Source organism: Chlamydotis macqueenii, chromosome 24 (assembly GCF_036417535.1).
Source record: "Chlamydotis macqueenii isolate bChlMac1 chromosome 24, bChlMac1.mat, whole genome shotgun sequence".
Classification (NCBI taxonomy): domain Eukaryota; kingdom Metazoa; phylum Chordata; class Aves; order Otidiformes; family Otididae; genus Chlamydotis; species Chlamydotis macqueenii.
The window spans coordinates 1,665,199-1,683,352 of NC_141579.1; the positions used below are offsets into that span (position 1 = coordinate 1,665,199).

Sequence of the window (18,154 nt, forward strand, 5' to 3'; positions counted from 1 at the left end):
AGTACTTCAACTAAGATGAAAGTGAGGGATTTTTAAGTTTCACAGAATCATAGAATAGTTTGGTTGGACCTTCAAAGCTCATCCAGTCCAACTCCCTTGCCAGGAGCAGGGACATCTCCAACTGTTGGTTGCTCAGAGCCCCGGCCAACCTGGCCTGGAATGTTTCCAGGGATGGGGCATCCACCACCTCGCTGGGCAACCTGGGCCAGTGCTTCACCATCCTCATCATAAAAAAATTTCTCATGTCTAGGTCTAAGTCTACCCTCTTTTCGTTTAAAACCATTACCTTGTCTATCGCTCACAGGCCCTGCTAAACATTCTGTTGCTGCTTCTGCAAAATGGAAATCATGCACGCTTCGTCACGATCTTGTTTTTATTACCCCTAGTTGAAGCGGGTGTGCAGAGAATTTGTAACATTTTGCTAGTCAGATTTAAAAAAAAAAAAAACAAAACCAAAAACAAACCACAAAAAACCCCCACGGGCTAGATTTACTCTGAGAAGATAATCCATCTCTTATGTAAAACCTCCACTAATCAGTCTCAACGAAACTCAGGGAAGCACTCCCAGCTCCCTGCCTCGGTCCATCGACTGTAACATGGGAATAAGAGACCCAGAATAAATATTCCTGTCCCAGCAGCTCCATTACCTCTTTCGCCACAGTGTGCCAGTGCTGGTGGCTTTCGCACACGTCCATCCGCTCCTTGTGGAAGAACCGGCACTTCTCCGGAACGAGCAGGACATCGCTTACAAACTCACCCACTGAAAAAAACGAGAAAAAGCACAGTTCACGCGTGTCCGGCTTCCAACGGAAAACAAATCCAATATCAGAACTCCACCAAAGGATGCGTCGTTGCATGTGCCTTAAAGATTTAGTACGTTCTTAACGGGGACAGGTCCGATCAGCAGCTATCTCTGCAAATTTACAGAAAAACAGAGTTTTCAAGGTAAAACCAGGAGTAAGGGCTAATCACTGGGACATCCCCAAAGGCAGAGTTTACAGGGGGAGTTAACAAATAATTGTTTGTGGAGGAGACGGGATTGACTGAAGAGATTTCAGGCAAATCTTTGACAAGATTGCATCTGCATATGGAAGTTTTCAAACCACTTATCGCTACTTTCTAAACGAGCTGCATCATAGCAAAGCCAGCGCACGCTATCTGGTGCTCTAAGAGTCTGGAAATTTTTATACGCCACCAGTGCGATCTGTGTTTTCAGTAGCTGGCTATCTGAGCAAGTCTGGTTTGGTTTGGTTTTTGTTTCCAGATGGTTTAATTCAAGATCAACTGCAGCACATTCCCTGACTCGGACAGTGCTAACCAAAACACAGAGGGCTGGAAAAATAAAAACTATACAAGCGGAGTCAGCAAAACCACTGCATTCCAACGTTGAGATAACCACCACCTCACCAGCACGATGAAGCTTTGGCACGCTCTTAAAACCAGACTTTTGCTTTTGAGGAAGGTGGGGGCTCAAGCTTTTCAAAGCTTGTACATGCAATCGGCAGCTTTAGGAATCATTTGTTAAAATTGGAAAAAAAAAATAATTTTTTTTTTAAGTCAAAGGCCTTCACTCACAGAGCCTCCAAGGAGCAGGAACCAATCTCCATCACTATCTTTTCTAAATCAATTTTAATATTTTGCATGACCAAGTTAGGTAGAGTTTAGGATAGATTATCCAATGACAACTGCAAGGTCATGAAATCAACCGGCATTCATCATCCCTTTTCAATTTTAAGCTAACAGACACAAAAGAGAAAGGGTATTTTCCCCATTTTCTTATTTCAAGACAGGCCAGATAGAATTCTGAGTTAATAATCTTTCCTCCTTCCCTCTCATGAGAAGTTTAAATGCTTCTGATAAGAAAACTAAAACTGACCAAACTTTAAAATCAAGAGGCTGCGGTTCTGGGTGCTAATTTGAAAAACACTGAATCCTAGCATGGTCTCCTAAGACACATGGAAGGTGCTCTCAGTTCTCATAGGAACTGGAAAACCCTTCCACGCTGCACATTAATGGCCATCTTCCCCACTCAGGGCCACCTCCATCAAAAAAGAAACAGCCTCTCCCTTTTCAGATCTCTTCACACCTCAGCGGGCTCAGCCCTGCTCCCATCATCCTGTTGTTACCTTTCTTTTACAGTTCAGTGCTAATGGCTTCTCCTCTTCCTCCCTCTTCACCTTTGAAACACAAAAGAGCTTTCACTGGCAGGGGGGAGGCAGGAGAAGGTTAAATGTGGCACAATAGCAAGGTCCCGCCTCAAGAGAGCCTGTGCATTAATGCAGCGAGGAAGACACAAGCAGGGAAGGGGGGAAAAAGAAAACCCCATAGTTTGATTATTAGCAAAAAGTCATACGCAGCCCAGAGAAAGGCATCATCCATTGACAACGAGCAATTTGTGGGCTGCTAAAGACAAGGAAAAGGTGTTTTAAAAACATATCTGGAAACCAAAGCTGCCTGGCAGGCTGGGCAGAACAAGTCTGTGAACAACTAATTAAAAACTTCAACAGATAGCTTAACGATTATCAAATTTCATGATGGTATCCCTAAATCGGCTTACTTTTCAGATGGGGAATAGGCTCGGGGGAGGTTTAATCCTAAGAGAGATGACCCCTTACAAATCCAGAGATCCTGCTTTCATCCTTATTTCCATTAGAAGCTCTCAGTACCATCAGCTGGGTTTGGTTGCTCCTCAAACCTGAATTTCTGCATCTACAAAGACAAGCATCCTTCTCCCACGATGTGTTCACACCAGATTTCATTTTTTATGATCACCTAGAGGAAGGCACTACACGTAGGACAAAGTACCCATGGAGTTCCGCAGATTTGCTGGTGTTCTCCTGCGCCAAACCACACGCTAACCTGAGATCGGATACAAATTAGGAAATCTAGTTCCCTCTGAACGCTCCTAGCAGACCTACAGGTCAAAAGCCACCAGGTAAACAAGCTAAACATCCACCAGAACGTATTCACCCACTTGTCCGAGCCAAGATTCTGGAAAAGCACCATGATATCCATCACAGCCTATCTCATATTCTTCTCCCAGTTCAAAGTGGGGCCATGGGATACAGCTGGAAGAAGCAGGGCCTCTTGGAAACAGCGAAGTTTAAATATAGTCATTGAAACAGAACAGAGATCTCTTGCCAAGACCAAAGCAGGAAGCCTGAACACATTGAGCATTTAAGTCTCCAAGGCAACAAAATATGAAAGCTCCACAAAAAGAGGATCACAGTATTAAATCCCAGCGTCTTTGTGATACTCAGATACAATAGCCTTCAGGTTTTTGTGGCAGTTGCAGAGAAAATGGGGATTTCTTTTTCACGCCAGGCACCATTATTCCACCACAGCTGTTATTGGGCTGTCGATCTGTTCGAGCAAGGCAGAGTTCCATCTTGTGGAAATAAAAAATGTTTAAGCGGAAGCTGGATGTAGAAACAGCAACCTGAGATGAGAGAAGCCTTAACACCAGGAAATTCTTTGTCCTCCCCCAAGAACGCACAAACCTATCACACCATGCACTCACCCAGGCACTTGTAGGGCACGACAATATGAGTGTGGTCCTTGCACTGTTTCTTCCCTCTCTTGCACCAGCTGTCGATGCTGACAGGTTGGTTGGCTTCCACCACATTCGTAATCTGAAGGTCTGGATACATCTGTTTAACAAGAGGCAGACACAGGTTTTTTTTTTTTGCTAAGAACGTGCAAAACAGCTCCTAACCAGAAGCAACAAGGCTGATTCTCTACACAAACACAAGTTCAAAACTGCACAGGGACACATGTTCTCCTCTGGATCAAGTTTACAACAGCTGAAGACATAAAAAAGCCCCCAGTTCTTTGTCACGTAGGACTTGAGAAATGTAATTCGTCATCGCTTCTTTGTGGCAGAAGAAAGCCAGGTCAGGGGCAAGAGCCACCATCGGTGCTGGGAGGAGGTGTCTGGCTTTGTGTGGTCGTGGAAAAGAAGTATTTATCTGTTCTATTCTGTCTGGTGCAGCATGACACCCTCTGGAAGAGGGCAACCGCCAAGAAATAGGGTTTAGTATCACCTTCAGGCTCTCTGGTCACTTGTCAAGCTAATACAGACCTACCTCCTCGGGTCTCCTTACACCTGCTCCATTTATGGTCCTGCTCAAGTTCTCAAGTCCAGACACTGACACATTTAAGCTTCCGCTACGTGAATCAAACGTAGCCCCAGTTATACCAGCCTTGTTTTAAACCTCTTCCATTCCAGACATGGTGTGTTCTGTCACTTCCCCAACTTGAAAAAAAAAAAACCGAACACCACATTTGGAGAAACCTCTGTGAAGACAAACGCTGATACTGCTCTGACTTACAGACCTGACCTTCCACGGTCATGTAAGCTGATCTAAATCAGAGGTAGCTCCTAAATCCCACTGCAGTGTCCTCCCTGCTCTTCCTGGGCAGCAAGACAGCTCAGGGAACTGAGCCAGTGAAACGCAGGGTTAATTTGCTACGGACCATTTAAATCGGAATCCAATTCCTTAGCAGCAGTGAAGATTCAGGATCACAGAGAAAAACTCACCTCCTGGCAGTACTGCAGAATCTCTTCCTTTCTTCCAAAGCAGCTCTTGGTGCCGGAAGTGTCCGGTTCCCATTTCCCAGTCTGGATATTCACGTGCATGTTTAGCTTCCCACAGAACATGGCAATTTGAGGCTCGGCCACCGCAAACCCTGTCCCAGCATTGGCTGCCAGAGCCTGCGAAGACAAACAAAACCAAACCATCTTGATTGCTTCATCTGATCAAAAGCAGAACAACTCAAAGGGCCAGAAACCCCCTGGTATCTTCTCAAGGAGCTTGGTGGAGTCTTGCCAACTATTTCAAACCAGTATGCCTTAAAGCTGGTGAGCCCACACCAAGCTTTCACCAGCAAGGTCTTTGTTTTTCCAAACTCTTTTTTTATTATTGCAGCAAGTTCACCGACAACACCAAGCTGTGTGGTGCCGTCGACATGCTGGAAGGGAGGGATGCCATCCAGAGGGACCCGGACAGGCTGGAGAGGTGGGCCCGTGCCAACCTCATGAAGTTCAACCAGGCCAAGTGCAAGGTCCTGCACCTGGGTCAGGGCCATCCCAGGCACAAATCCAGGCTGGGCAGGGAATGGATTGAGAGCAGCCCTGAGGAGAGGGATTGGGGGTGATGGTGGACAAGAAGCTCAACATGAGCCGGCAATGCGCCCTTGCAGCCCAGAAGGCCAACAGCATCCTGGGCTGCACCCCCAGCAGCATGGGCAGCAGGGCGAGGGAGGGGATTCTGCCCCTCTGCTCCACTCTGGTGAGACCCCACCTGCAGCCTTGCATCCAGCTCTGGAGCCCCCAACAGCAGAAGGACGCGGAGCTGGTGGAGAGGGTCCAGAGGAGGCCACGCAGATGCTGAGAGGGCTGGAGCAGCTCTGCTGTGAGGCCAGGCTGAGAGAGCTGGGGCTGCTCAGCCTGGAGAAGAGGAGGCTCCGGGGAGACCTGAGAGCGGCTCCCAGTGCCCAAAGGGGGCTGCAGGAAAGGTGGGGAGAGACTCTTCAGCAGGGCCTGCTGTGACAGGATGAGGGGTGATGGTTTCAAAATAGAGGGAGGTAGAGTCAGATTAGATATCAGGAAAAAAGATTTACACTGAGGGTGGCAGAACACCGGCCCAGAGAGGTGGTGGATGCCCCATCCCTGGAAACATTCCAGGCCAGGTTGGCCGGGGCTCTGAGCAACCTGATCTGGTTGGAGATGTCCCTGCTCCTGGCAGGGGGGTTGGACTGGGTGGGCTTTGAAGGTCCCTTCCAACCCAAACCCTTCTGTGATTCTATTCTGTGACTCTATTGCCACAGAAAACAAGAGTAATTCACACTTAAAGGCCGCACCCACAAAGGCTAAAACGGACATCTGAAAACCTTAAGTTGATACTTGAAGATAAATAACTCATAACTTTCAGCAGAAACATCTCTGCAAGGTTACACACAAATTGGGTATCAGCGCTACGAATAAAATAACTGCTTCCCACTGCATGAAGCCTGCTCATAGTTTGAAATCATGTGTTTCTCCTGAAATCTTCAAATATATGAGACAGAAACACCCAAGCTTCTTGCCCAGACATACAAGTCAAGATGACTTCTGCTGAATCAGAAAAACAAAGCTGCTGCAAGCTCCTCCTCAAAGCCTGGCGTCTCTCATTCTCTGCGCTTCCCACCCAGCGCCAGCAGACAAAACCCGCCAGCCCAGACCCACAGTGGGGTCAAACTGCAGACCGATCGATGAAAACAAGGTCAGGATCCCTTTCTGAAATCTGGCTGGCTGACCGAAAGAAGAAAAAAAGGGGATTAAATTAAATTGCAGAGTTGGGGTTTTTCTGAAAAGACCGAGCGGATGCCGGGAGCTGAACATCCTCTCCCTACATAACTACTAGCAGCTGTAAAAGAACAAAAATAAAAGAAGAGGTGTGAGGCAAAAAAAAAACCAAACAAAACAAAACACAGATGCACTGCAAAATGGAAAGCTCTTTAAGGTGTTTAGGGGAACAAAATCCGTTTCAACCCCTTCAGACAAGGCAGATTAGGAACAGCAACACAGAGAGGCCTCAGGGCACCACAGCCCCTAAGCTGCTTTTTTTCCTGGCCAGCAGCACCGCCCCAGGCCCCCAGTCCTGCCGTCACCTTTAACTTTTCAAAGTAACGCTCCAGAAGAAAAAGGCGAAAGTGGGATGACCCTTCATAACTCTACAAACACACACACAAACTTTTATCTCTCCCCAAACACACCCCGCTTGGGTACCAACAACCACTTCCCAGAAAGCGCAGGACTTGACGTGTTCGAGGAAAGGATCCACCATGCAACTTTGTTTTACGACAACACAACTGCATCCAAGATTCAAGCTGAGCTCTGGAAAAGAACAAAGAGCATCGCAAAGATCAAATATGCGGAAAGCACCAACCCTCGTAAGAAGAATGGCGTGCATCAAAAGAGAATCAAACGAAGGTTTGGAGATCATTAGCACCGCCTAAGCTGGAAATTTGTTTTCTTCAAAGCAAACTTAACCAGCACGCAGCAAAATGAGGTAACTGCATCAACGGGAGAGGTGCAGGCTCCGTGCCGAGAAGCAGAAACATCCCTCGGTAATCCATCCACACCAGCCCTCGTTCAAACACATACCAACCTCCTGAAGTCATCACCACCCCGTCTCCATCCTGCTGCCGGCTCCTGTTTTATTTTCGCCACCTCTCCACGCCGACACCTCTAAGGTATGGTTCCTCCTCCCTGGATTGCTCAAATAGTTTGCATATCAGCCGAGCACTGTTGCCCTAGCTACCAGAATATGCTAAGCCCCAATTCACAGCCGAACAAACGAGGCTAATTACTTGCTTGATTTCATCACTTTTCACCAAATGGAAGAAATCTTTTCTTGAATTGCGCTGTTGAGTAAGTTTTTTTTTTTTGATATACGCAAGTCGAACCTTTAACCCCGTGACCTGCAGGACAAGACTTTTCAGTCATGGGCTTCAATTTTTTTTTTTTTAAAACACTGACAATCCCTCCAGCCACCAAACGCATCAATTACTTGAGGATTTTTCTCTCCATCTACCTGAAATGAGAGAATACAGCGCACCGAACCCAATTAGCGGAGGCCACACCTTTAACACTGCTATTTATATAAAGAAGAAAGTCACCAACAAGAATTTTTGGGGATAAAGTCAGATTCTGCGTAGCACAAATAAAAGCAGATCGTTCCGGCTGACGATGCCCGAGGTTAGCTCGTAAGCATCATTTTGCAAAAGGAGGGCTTGGGAACATGTAAGCCCGCACGAAGCTTGGGATAAAGCCATGTCCTTCGTTAAGCTCTTCAGCACCGCAGAGAATTCGGCTGTTCCACATTGCAGAGGGATGAGCAAACGGACAGGACGTTTTTCTTTGGGAATTTCCCAGCCGTAAATGGAAGCGGCCGCCTCTTTTAGTGCCGGGGAGCAACTATTCAGGCTCTTAAATAAGCAGAGCGACAGCCCAGGAGGGGCAACGTGCCGATAACGGAAGGGAGTCCATCCTGTTGCGGACGTTATTTTAGCAGCTATTACCCTGGTAATATATATCCACTCGGGGCAGTGGGTTTGATCCGTGAGCTTCATCCATCCAGAGCTCCGTGCGCTGAAAAGGGTCACGCGTTTTCCTCCTGCAAGCTCTACCACCTCAAAGCTGGGATGCAAGGGTAGGGATTCTGGGCCCGGCACAACGATGGTCTTTAGGGAGGATTTTTGGTGAATTTAAATCTCTAGAGTGCCTCTACTTCAACGCTGGAAACGACGACGCACAGAAATTCCTATCAACTGACGCAAAAGAAGGAATATCTTACCTTCAGAGAGGCATAAACATGAAAACCACACCCACATCCTCTTGTCTTTTATTTCCAGGATCCGTTAAACCTCTACGCTATCTGGGAAAGCCTTCTGGCACGCTGCTGGGGACTTCAGAATTGAAAGGGGACTGGAGTTTCCCTTTTGGGAAGAGAAGTTGATCGTTATGTTTCATAGAAATTACTTACCGAGAGTCTTCCTTAACAGCACAGAGGTACCTGCAAGACGTCAAACTTAACAACATTCCGCCTCAAAATAAAATGTACAGCCTTTTTGATCTGGTCTGCAGACAGTCCTGCAAATTTCCTGCTCAGCAGTTACCAATACTCCACAACTATTTGCTGCTACAGTGACCAAAAAATGCCAGAAAGATTACCTGAGCTGTTTGCTGTTAACTAAGCAAAGCCCCTCAAAAATAACACTGCTTATTAAATCAGAATGCACACAGACCCAACCTGAGGGGCTCCAGAACACCCTGTTCTGCGCAGTCCCCATCCAAATTGCATCAAGAAAAAAAAAAAAAAAAAGCAAGATTTTTTGGTTTTGGTGTTTTTTTTTTTTTTTTTTTTTAATTTCCTATTCTAGAGTGCAACACTGGGGTGTCAGCATTGCAGCTCTTCCCACGGCAGTGTCACATCCACAGATGTGGAGGATATAAACTGAACTCTCTCAACACCGCTGAGGAATTCTAACAGTTCCTTTGATGGAAAAGTGAGTCTTGCTACCTGATCAGCCCTCCTCTGAACGCAACCCTTGAAGGCTGCTGCTTTTCAATGTGTGAGTATTCTAACTTCTCAGAGATTCTGGAAGAACAGCCGGGTTGGAATTGCAGAGCTGTGCCTTCACAGGTCTCCACGTGCCGCACTGCCATGAATCTCACCTGTGAATTAACTGGTTTTGGCAAGCCAGTATCCAGGAAACCAACATTTCAATTAAAAAGCGAGGGAAGTTGGCCAAGGGACTTTATGCGCAGCAACCTTTGAGCAGAATACTTCAAATTCCCCCGGTTTGGGATTCGTAACTTGTAAACACGAGCAGAGCTTTCGCTTGGCGCTCCAAATGGTGTTCCAGGCTTTGTTTCCCTTCGCTTCCCTTCCTGCTCCTGCTCAGCAGATAGGTGGCTTGAACCCAGGAAGGCTCACGAACGCCTGACACAGCAGGCAGTAAATCTACAGACTAGCAGCTCATCCTAGCTTTATTGCTTTATTTTTTTTTTTTAAATTGCTGATAATTACAATAATGCACACGGGCGGGGGTCCAAGACAGGAAGAATTATTGTCTGCAGGCAGATCTGGTGTGAGCTGATAATACCAGCCTGTGTTTGCTTTTGAATTTAAATGGCAGAAATCTCAGTAAAGCAGTTTTTGGCTTACTGAAACTTGCTGGAAGGGGCGGAGTTCTCATCTGCTCGTTCTTTATTGACTTTTGCAAGAGAGGATTCTGCACCGGCGGAAAACTGGAAAGCACGGCAGGAGCTGCAGCGCCAGCTCGGGCGCGGTTTATATTTAGGATCGCCGCTGTTGGGGCTGACACGCAGCCTTCCGACGCTCGGAAGTTCAGCGACAGCCATCCGTGGACTTTCACAGGTGCCAGCAGCAAGCGTAGCGTTACAAAGAGCAAAACGCTGACGAAGCCCGAAGCGTTCCTTACTGTTTTGTGCCTTTCTGCAGAGAAAAAGAGGAGATTCCCAAGTACCTGTGACTCACGGGAAGCCCTTTCGCCCTTGGAATTTGTACGAACGCGGTAGTAGATTATTTCCCCCTCCTCCTCCAGTTTATCATGCTCCATAAACCAGGCCTACGTGAGTCACTGGGCAGATAATCTGCCTGTCAGCCGTGCGCACGCAGGAACTGCCGCGCTCAGATAGGGAAAGCAAAACACAGTACCGGTGCGTAGCCGCTCTCGGGGAGCGGCGATGAAATCCAGCGCAGTCCTGGCTTCCTGAGGTTGTTTGTGAAACGGAGTTGCCTTTGGCATCATCCTCTTTTCTACCCCCGGAGAGGCAAAGTTCAGCACGACTCAGTTGGAACACTCCCCAGACAAATGTTACCATACCCAGAACCATGTCCTTTTAAAAACAGATTAATTGAGAGGCCTCAAGCTTTCCTTGTGGCTGGGACTGGAACAGCTTACCACAAAAGCCACCCTAAAATTCTAAGGGTGAGAAGAGGTAGGAGGTACTATTATGCCATTACCAAGCCTTACAGAGCACAACAGGTAGGTCCAGATGTGCTTTACCACTCGTGACAAGGACATCAGCAACAATTTTCACGCGAGGGACGAGAGGGCTGCGCTAACGGCTGCTTCCTTCCCCTTTTCAGCAGCACGTAGCGAGAAAAGCGGCGATGATTTCAGAGTTTCGACTCTCAGCTCTCGCTTTCGTTGCCGAGCTGAGTGTTAATAGGAACCATCAGCGTTCACAGCAGAAAGGCTTCGCTGACGATAGCGTACATACGGAGGAGTAGGGAGATCTGCTGTTTTCCAAGTAACTCCTCCACATGGTTCAATAACAAGTCCTTTCCGTCCTCAGGCAGCACAAGAGTTAGTGAGTATAATCACCGCGGTTACCAGGATACAGAGATTCCATAATACACAGGAAAAGTACATTTAGAAAAATCTTTCATCGCTTCAAAACAATTTGTTCGAAGTAAAAATAACTTCTGGACTAAAAGCACAGCTCTCACACAACTTGTCCACTGGCTTTCCTAGAGGATAATACCAGCAAAGAGAATAACTTATTAACATCAGGCAGGTAAAAACAAACCCTTACTAACGATTCAAAGCGATTTAGCGTTCCAGGGAGGGGAAAAAACCAAACCAAACAACCGCCCCCAAAACAGCAGGAGTATTTCTTTTAGAGATCTTGTGAGCTTCAAAAAACAAACAGAACAGAAAAAAACAAAAAAAAAACACCCCAGCCTGCAATGGAGACAGCAGTGCAGGAACCTGCGGTTACTCAGTCTAACCATGCGTCTAACCACTCGAATGACTTGAGATGAGAAGGTGGCACAGATTGCGTTTTCATCTAACGGCCAGCCATTCAAAAAGCACGCAGGGCGTATTTGAACAGAGCATCGAGAGTTTGAAGTACAAGGGAAAATACCTGGAGGGAAAAAAAAAAAAAAAAAAAAAAAAAAGGCAAGATAAAGGAAAGACAAAAAGTGGAAATGCAGTTTGGTTTTGGTTTCAACCATTTCTGAGCTCACGTATCCCTCCCTTTATGGATGATGAGTACCAGAGATCAGCTGTTGACGCGCACAGACTGCAATGGTTTCGGAACATGACAAAACACTCACTTGGTACCTCAAAACTCCTGCAATTAGGCTACACACAAACTTCCCTACAGCACACAGGCGTTGCTCTAAGCCCGCTGAAGCCCAGCGGTCATGCCCATCGCTTTCCACCTCCAAATTCACAGTCATCTGGAAAAAAAAAAAAAATAAACCACCCAAACCCAAATGAATTGGTAGTGCTGCCCTCCAAACAGCCCAGATCCGGACGAGGAAACCACGCGGTTCTGAAGCCAACCCGCGCTGGTGACCATCTTTTGAGAAGAGGAAAGCCACAGCTAAAATACGGGGCTGCTTTCATCTTCGCTGCTGCTCCCTGAGCTTTGCCAAGCGTAGACTGAACCAGACCAAAATTATCAAGTAACCAAACAAATTATGGAACAACCTTGCTGTTTCCAGTGTCCAAACTGAGGACACGTTTATACTTCAAACTTCTAAAGCTCTGCCAAAAGCACAGCTTCATCCTAATTACACGCCTACCAAAACAGCCAGCAGTTAGTAGATATTACCAAGAAGGGGTAACTTAACTCCAGCTCTTACCAGATATAATCAGGAAATCATGCAAATGGGGATTTTAAACCAAAAAAAACCAAAAAAACAGCTCCCCACGCACCTTCCCACGCACCTCCTCCTGTTATTTATTCCAAGAGCTGCTTATGGCTTGTTAGGGAGCATCTTTCAGGCACTGTACATACAAAATCTTTTATAAACCTTTAATGTCCAGGGGCGCAGAAATCAGTGCTTGAAAAAAATATTAATTTGATATTTTAAGTTTATTCAGTAAATTATTTTTTTTTTCTTAAATAGAGAACTTCAACGTGAACATTGCTCCAAGTAAGTTTAGTTTTCAGTTACCTGCTCATTAGGAAAAGTTCCTACCGATTACAGCTCAAAAATAAACGTAAACTTAGCAAAACCATCCCAAATTCTCACCCAAAAAATCACCTTTCACTGTCTATTTCTGATCCTCGCACTAAACCTGTTGAAAGGCTGCCAGTTTCCTTCCACCAACGCCGGCAACTTGGAGGTGAGCGGGATCAAGACTGACAAGCGCTCCTTCCTTCAGCGGCGAAGAGGCTGACGCACGGGAAGACGGCTTAGGGGCAACACTTCTTTCTTCCAAGGCAAGAGCCTTACTTGTTCATTGTTTTTTTTTTTTAAGCTTGTCACCCAACAGCCAAACGTCTCTCGGAACAACGCCGGCACTAACGGCAGAATTTCGGCTCAAATCTCACAACTGCCTTCTGGAAGGGAGGAGAAAAGGTGGATTTCTACCTCCCCCCTACAGCTCAAACATCTAGATTTAGCAATTTGACACACACAAAAAAAAAAAAAAGACCAAATGACAAAATGCCTTTTGAGGTACCCCTAAAGTTTTTTCAGCAGCGGGGTCACGGAAAAATGAAGAGAGGGCCTCAGTAATGGCTTAATGGATTTCAATTTTTTACTCTTTAAAAGCAATCCTGGCTAATTTAGTAACATTTTATTCCTGAAGCATTAATTTATCAGCCGGGGTTTAACAGTCACAGCGTCGTATCGTAGCTAGGCCAGCGTATGAAACTAATGGCTGTATTAACCAGCTCCTCTAAGGGAAGCAACACAGCTCAACTCAGAGCAACCGCTTAATGCTATTAGAAAATTAAGCGGTAATTTATAGCACAGACTAAAGCCGGCTGGATCACCAAAGATCCCCTTTACGATTCTGCTGATCCAGAAAGTAGAATTTGACAAAAGCCAGCCCAGAATTTCAAACATTTCAGGGCTATCGCTGCGTAACATTTAACTGGCTTGGTATGTTGTATGAGCATACCTGATTTTTTACAGCTCTTCAGTCTATTAAGGTTTCCTTCAGCATTTTCTGGAAAATTTTGAGGCAACACAGCACTTTTTTCTCCTCTGTCTACTGAGCTGAACTCCAATTGAACATTAGACGGGTGAAAAAAAAGTTATATACTGCAGCTGCATGCACCTGCTGATGGGTTCTGTGACAAGTTTTAAGAAATGTACCGCTGCAGGAAGGGCTCCGAAGCACAAAACCATCACGAGCTGAAAGCTTTACTGCAAATGCGGAAGCAAAAACTGCCTGTTCTGCAACAGCGAGGGAAATTGCTCTTTGAAAAAAGAGCAGGCAGAACAGTTATGCCTTAAAGAGGCAGCATACGCCGACAGCTTCCATCACCCCAACAGAAATTCCTCTTCAGGGTCTCTGAAAGCTACTACTATTTTTTTTTTTTTTTTTTAAACCCTTTGTCCAGGCAGTCCATTTTCTTTTTTTTTGCCTAAAGACTTAGTTATTAGGACGACTTCTTTTTCTCAGGGAAGCTTCTTTTTGCCTGCTCAGATGCTTTCGTCCAACACGATACGCACTCGAGTGAGAAAGAATTAAATGGTCAGCCATCAGAACCTGGCAAATCACTGCTGTGGATTCGCCCAGCGGAATCGACTCGGGTGTCTCGCGTCGTAACGGATCAGCGCCCGAGAAAGCCGTGTTGAAATTACGGCTTGATGATGCAACAGCATGAGACGGCTAGAAACAGATCTCATTCTCTTAGCCTTGTTTTGGACATCTTAAAAAAAAAAAAAACAACAACAAACAAACAAACAAACCCCAAACCACATAAAAAATCCCAAACACTGAGAGCCCAAACAAGCTCCTTAACAGACAACATCTTAATTATCTTGGAGACTGCCCCTCCCTGCGCAATCCCCAGCTAGCAGCGATACCAGTACTAGATGTGTTCTGAGGACGGGAACATTCAGAAGATTCCAAGAATACTGTACTGAAAATTTTTGCATTTGATTTTATCACCAGTTTGAGGAGGAAAACACGTTGGGTAACCAGCACAAGATGAATTCCCGGGGGTCAAGGCTGTGTGGCAACTCCAAAGCCTGGACAGCAAAGATAAATGGACTATCCAGTCACACAATTCCATTTGAGGAATTTTATTTTAAAATCTATTTATCTATTTTCATCCTCTTCCTCACCGAAAAAAGTCACCCTACATGCGATGGAGACAGATGCTGTTCGATGAGCGATGTATTTGAAGAGATATTCCAAAGCTCAGAAGTCATTCCAAGGCAAATATTACAAACTAAATATCCCTGCTTTACTTGACCTGGAGTTTGTAAAGCTACCTGCTATAAACAGAACAGAACAGTACGAGTAAAGCTACCAGCCACTTACGTAAGGAGGAATAACAACTGACTTTTTAGCAAAAGTCTTTGAAGGCAGTGACAGGAAACATGAAAAGCCAAACTGAAACCAAGGCCAGCAAGGCAAGTGAAGTCATCTTTTTTGTGCGTATAGACTCACTGAATGGTTTGGGTTGGAAGGGACCTTCAAAGCCCACCCAGCCCAACCCCCCTGCCAGGAGCAGGGACATCTCCAACCAGATCAGGTTGCTCACAGCCCCGGCCAGCCTGGCCTGGAATGTTTCCAGGGATGGGGCATCCACCACCTCGCTGGGCAACCTGGGCCAGTGCTCTACAAGGCTGATGTTCTACAAAAGGTTGATGTACACTTCTTTGCCTCTTAACCTGAGAAACGAAGACATTCTGAAGAAAGACGTAAGCATTTGAAAGGAAGGATTAATTTCACCATGAATAAAACACAGTAATGTGGATTCAAAGGTAACAGGTTTCAGCTCTTGCTATCAGCATCAAGTCCTTATTCCCAAACTCGGGTACATCTACACGCATACAATGGAAAGAAGGATAAAAACAAAAGCATAAGCACGTAGCCAGACGACAAGAGCCCTAAGCTGTGATTCAGACCATAAAGCCAGCTGCGGACAACGCAGGGATACAGCAGCGCAAAAATATTACATCGCATCAAGCCTGCGCTCTGGCAGGCCATTCATCTCCCGCCTTTGTTATTGGGAAATTGCTTCCGAGAAAGCGGCTGTTGCCCTAAACAGAATCCCCACATACTGACTGCCTTTGTTGCAGAGCAAGTATTGATGCAATTTGAACAAGACAGCATTTATCAGGAGTGACGGGGGCAGGAACACTTTTTTCCCCTGTTTTTAAAGCCTCCGCTGAGTCTCCTTTGGCTGCGACACGATGCTCTGTCCCAGGCCTGAGCTTGGCACGTCCACAGGAACACCCCAGCTTCGTTCTGCGACCCCCGTGGAGAATTCACCCCACCTCCTCACGGGTCTGGCTCTTGCTAAGGCCGCAGCACCGTGTGCTTTCGCGTCCCAAGGCTGAGGTCCAGCACACCAATAGATCGCAAACACAAAAGCCAAACTTTTTTTGGCTGGCTACCAAGAAAAGAAAACCAAACCCCTTCTCCACTGCTTGACATTTCCAGTGCTGGGGCTACTTAAAGACCCTGGAAATGAAGCAGTTACTTGAAACCCTCCAACTCCTTAGAGGCACTTAACCTCACTCCAGCAGCCCAAACGCGAGCTACGAGCACCCTGCTCCATTCAAGAGCAGCAACTGGTTTCCACCAGAACGTGCACCCTTAACAATTTCTCAGTTTTCCTTTTTCCAGACAGGCAGCAACATCTACGCACACACACGAGCACGGCCATATCTGACACTGGAAGCTTTGATAAATTATGCAGGCAAAGACTCCCGTTCAAACGCCAGTATATTCGCTGGGAACTCAAACCCCAGGTTGGAATCAACGTTTTGCACTTAATCTTTTGAGAGGAATACTTAGCAGATTAAAGCAGATCTGCCCCTCTCCGTTTCAAGCCACAATTACTCTAAGACGACCAGCGCAAGAAGTCACCCAGCGTTGGGTATTAGTGAATCAAATTCATTCATGCAGATTCCTCCGGGATGGTTTTCGGCAAGTTATTAGTCTCAACGTGAATGGGGAAAAGATTAAAACCCCTGCTACTAAACTTAGACCTCCAAACCGATAGAGAGAACGTGGTGATTAAAAGCTTTCTGCTGGAGGCTCCCACACGTCCAAGCAGAGAACAGCTTCCGTTGTGAACACGCAACCCAAAATCCGCTCGAAATCTAACAGGAGTGCATGATGTTTATCCTAACAGATGGCATCAGCAAGGTTTTTCTTTTTGTTGCTGTCACTTCGCGCTACGCAATGACATCATCACTAGTGGGATTCATCAACCCCAAATCCGAAACAAAAAGGGACAAAGCTTTTGGCAGGGAGCTGGCACTAAAAATAACCTCAGAGCCTTTAGAGAAAAGCCCGAAGATTAAAAACGCAAATGTTTGGCTTTTGATTTAAGCATCTCAGTACTGAAGTTAGCATAGGGCAACTCCTGGAAAATACCGAGTACCCTACCAAACCGCTGTTTCATCTTTGCAACATCACCATCAGAAGAAGATTTTTGAGGTCTTCTCATTGACTATTTTAGTGCTTCGAGGTGGCAGGTTAAAGAACCTAAGCGCAGCAGCTGCGTGAGAAAAACGCGAGCCCCTGTTGTAACAGAATAGAGGGAATAATAAAACTCTCTACTGCAAGAATTAAAAAACCCAAAACACTGCCCAACACCCTCAGAGCACATCAGACATTTGAAAATCCAACCTAAGCAGCAACTGTTTGCTGGAGGAAACAAAGATCTAAATGAGAAAGGGAACTCCCAAGGGTAACCATTGCTTTTATTTAAATGTGAAGTCGTCAATAAGGAGATTTCTTAAATGGAACCCTCACTAATTACCAACCTACTGTTACAGTAGGGAGCAGCCACGGTCCCTCTGTCTGTCCTCGACCTGAATCAAAGCATCCTTTTGAGTGTTGTAATAAATTACCTACATGCATCCCCTTCACCGAGCCAAAGCCTGGAATCCCAGTGCTGAAGCACAGTTATCCACGCCGCACCGCTGCGCGATATCATGTGCTGGTCCTGTTGCAAATAATCGAGGTGAACTGTAACGCTGCTGCTGACTCAGACCTCAGAGCTAAGACACACGAAGTTCAAACTGGGAAGGAAGAGTCAACTCTCACCTTCTGTCATATTTTAGGTTTTTTTCAGTCTGTATCTAAATTATTCTGGCAATTTTTAAGCCCTTCGTATTGGTGACTTGGAACACCTGAACTCAGAGTCATCATCTCGTAATGATTTTCAGTCAGCCTCAAAACACAGAAAAGCCATCCCAGCCAAACAATTATTGATTTTGTCTCCTCTGTAAATTTCTCCGAGGCTCAGGCCCCACTTCATAAACCAAAGGGCTCCTCTGGCCACAGCAACCCGCCGCACCGCCCACCTGTATGGGAAATCCTAGTTGGTGAAACCACGGGGGAAATTTTCAAAGGGTCAGAGGAGGAATCCGCTGGAAAGGCACTTGCAAAAAGTAATTTAAAAACTCTGTAGCCAGAGAGTGTTCAGGTATGTTAAGAAATTGCTCCTCAAAAACCCCAGTTGAACTATTTCCTCTGGTTTCTAGGCCTTCGAAGCATTCCAGTTAAAAGCGAGCATGATCTTAAATGAACGTGTTTCAGAGGTGCTGACTGCACCAACTACAAATCAATGACACCAAGTCTGACTGCACATTAGGTAGCACGAGAGCAAGAATTACGTCAGCTTAGAAAACCTCAGCAG

General features: G+C 46.0%; 1 protein-coding gene across 5 annotated transcripts in view; it reads right to left on the reverse strand.

Annotated features, from left to right (window-relative positions):
- The window catches only part of APLP2 (amyloid beta precursor like protein 2), a 37,402-nt gene that overhangs the window by 15,361 nt on the left and 3,887 nt on the right, over positions 1 to 18,154 (reverse strand). For all 5 annotated transcript variants that reach the window (XM_086766390.1, XM_086766389.1, XM_086766388.1 and 2 more), the window contains exons 2-4: positions 4,541 to 4,714; positions 3,521 to 3,650; positions 648 to 760 (exon numbers count right to left, since the gene is read on the reverse strand). In XM_086766390.1, coding sequence (XP_086622516.1) covers positions 648 to 760; positions 3,521 to 3,650; positions 4,541 to 4,714 — 417 coding nt within the window. The remainder of the gene's footprint in view (positions 1 to 647; positions 761 to 3,520; positions 3,651 to 4,540; positions 4,715 to 18,154) is intronic.